Source organism: Buceros rhinoceros, unplaced genomic scaffold (assembly GCF_000710305.1).
Source record: "Buceros rhinoceros silvestris isolate BGI_N320 unplaced genomic scaffold, ASM71030v1 scaffold30370, whole genome shotgun sequence".
Taxonomy (NCBI): Eukaryota; Metazoa; Chordata; class Aves; order Bucerotiformes; family Bucerotidae; genus Buceros; species Buceros rhinoceros.
In genome coordinates this window covers 6,828-7,981 of record NW_010391776.1, presented here as the reverse complement: position 1 = coordinate 7,981, position 1,154 = coordinate 6,828, and the positions used below count along the sequence as shown (strand labels likewise).

Below are 1,154 nucleotides of genomic sequence, written 5' to 3'. Positions count from 1 at the left end.
CCTTCCAGGTGTAGCAAGGAGACGTTCCTCTTGCTGGCAATCAAGACTTCCCCAATCAACATAGACCGGCGGGCAGCGATCAGGAACACATGGGGGAAGGAGATCTCCATCGGTGGCAAGCACATCAGGCTGGTGTTCCTTCTAGGGCGCTCAGAGGCCAAAATCCAGGTCCAGCCCTTGCACCAGCTGCTGGCTTATGAGAGCCAGGAGTTTGATGACATCTTGCAGTGGGATTTTGTTGACAACTTCTTCAACTTGACCCTCAAGGAGCTGCATTTCCTCCGCTGGTTCATGGAGGACTGCTGGCACGCCAGGTTTGTGCTGAAGGGTGATGATGATGTCTTTGTCAACACCTATAATATTGTTGAGTTCCTCCGAGAACTGGACCCTGAACAGGATCTCTTTGTTGGGGATGTGATCGCCAACGCCCGGCCCATCAGGAACACCAAGGTCAAATACTTCATTCCTGCGTCCATGTACGGATCCTCCTTCTATCCTCTCTACGCGGGTGGAGGGGGCTATGTGATGTCTAGGGAGACAGTGCGCCGCCTCCAGAGCACCGAGGAGGACATGGAGCTCTTCCCAATAGACGATGTCTTCGTGGGAATGTGCCTGGCAAAGATGGCAGTGACCCCAAAGAACCACGCGGGCTTTAAGACTTTCGGGATCCAAAGGCCTTTCAACCCTTTTGATCCGTGCTTGTACAAAGAGCTGATGATTGTGCACAAACTGAACCCAACCGAGATGTGGATTATGTGGACGCTGGTAAAGGACGAGAGCATTAGGTGTGCGGTGTCAGTAACGCACAGCTACGGGGGTGCTTGGAAAAGAAGCCACTGATGAACACAGGGGGATTGTGGCTGGTGACAGATACGGGGAGCTTAAACTAAAACCGAGGTTGTGGTAGAAGCGTGTCCTCTGCTAACGGACTGTCCTTGAGCCACAGGGGGTTGTTCTGCAGTAAGTCTTTTTCTGTCAGTGGGTCACTGAAGCAGCTGAGTTGTCACGGGATGGGTTTGGGGCCAGTAGCTGGGTGAGACACCGCACAGGGGACTCAGCTCGGTTCCTCCCAGCCCGACTGGAGCTAGGGGAAGTCACAACTGCCACAGGGACATGTGTGAGAGGCCTCCACTACGGGGGCTTCTCAGCACTGA

General features: G+C 54.0%; 1 protein-coding gene across 1 annotated transcript in view; it reads left to right on the top strand.

The window, feature by feature from the left end:
- The window catches only part of B3GNT4 (UDP-GlcNAc:betaGal beta-1,3-N-acetylglucosaminyltransferase 4), a 1,227-nt gene extending 387 nt beyond the window's left edge, over positions 1-840 (top strand). The window contains exon 2 of the mRNA XM_010143036.1: positions 7-840. Coding sequence (XP_010141338.1) covers positions 7-840 — 834 coding nt within the window. The remainder of the gene's footprint in view (positions 1-6) is intronic.
- The last annotated feature ends 314 nt before the right edge of the window (positions 841-1,154 follow it).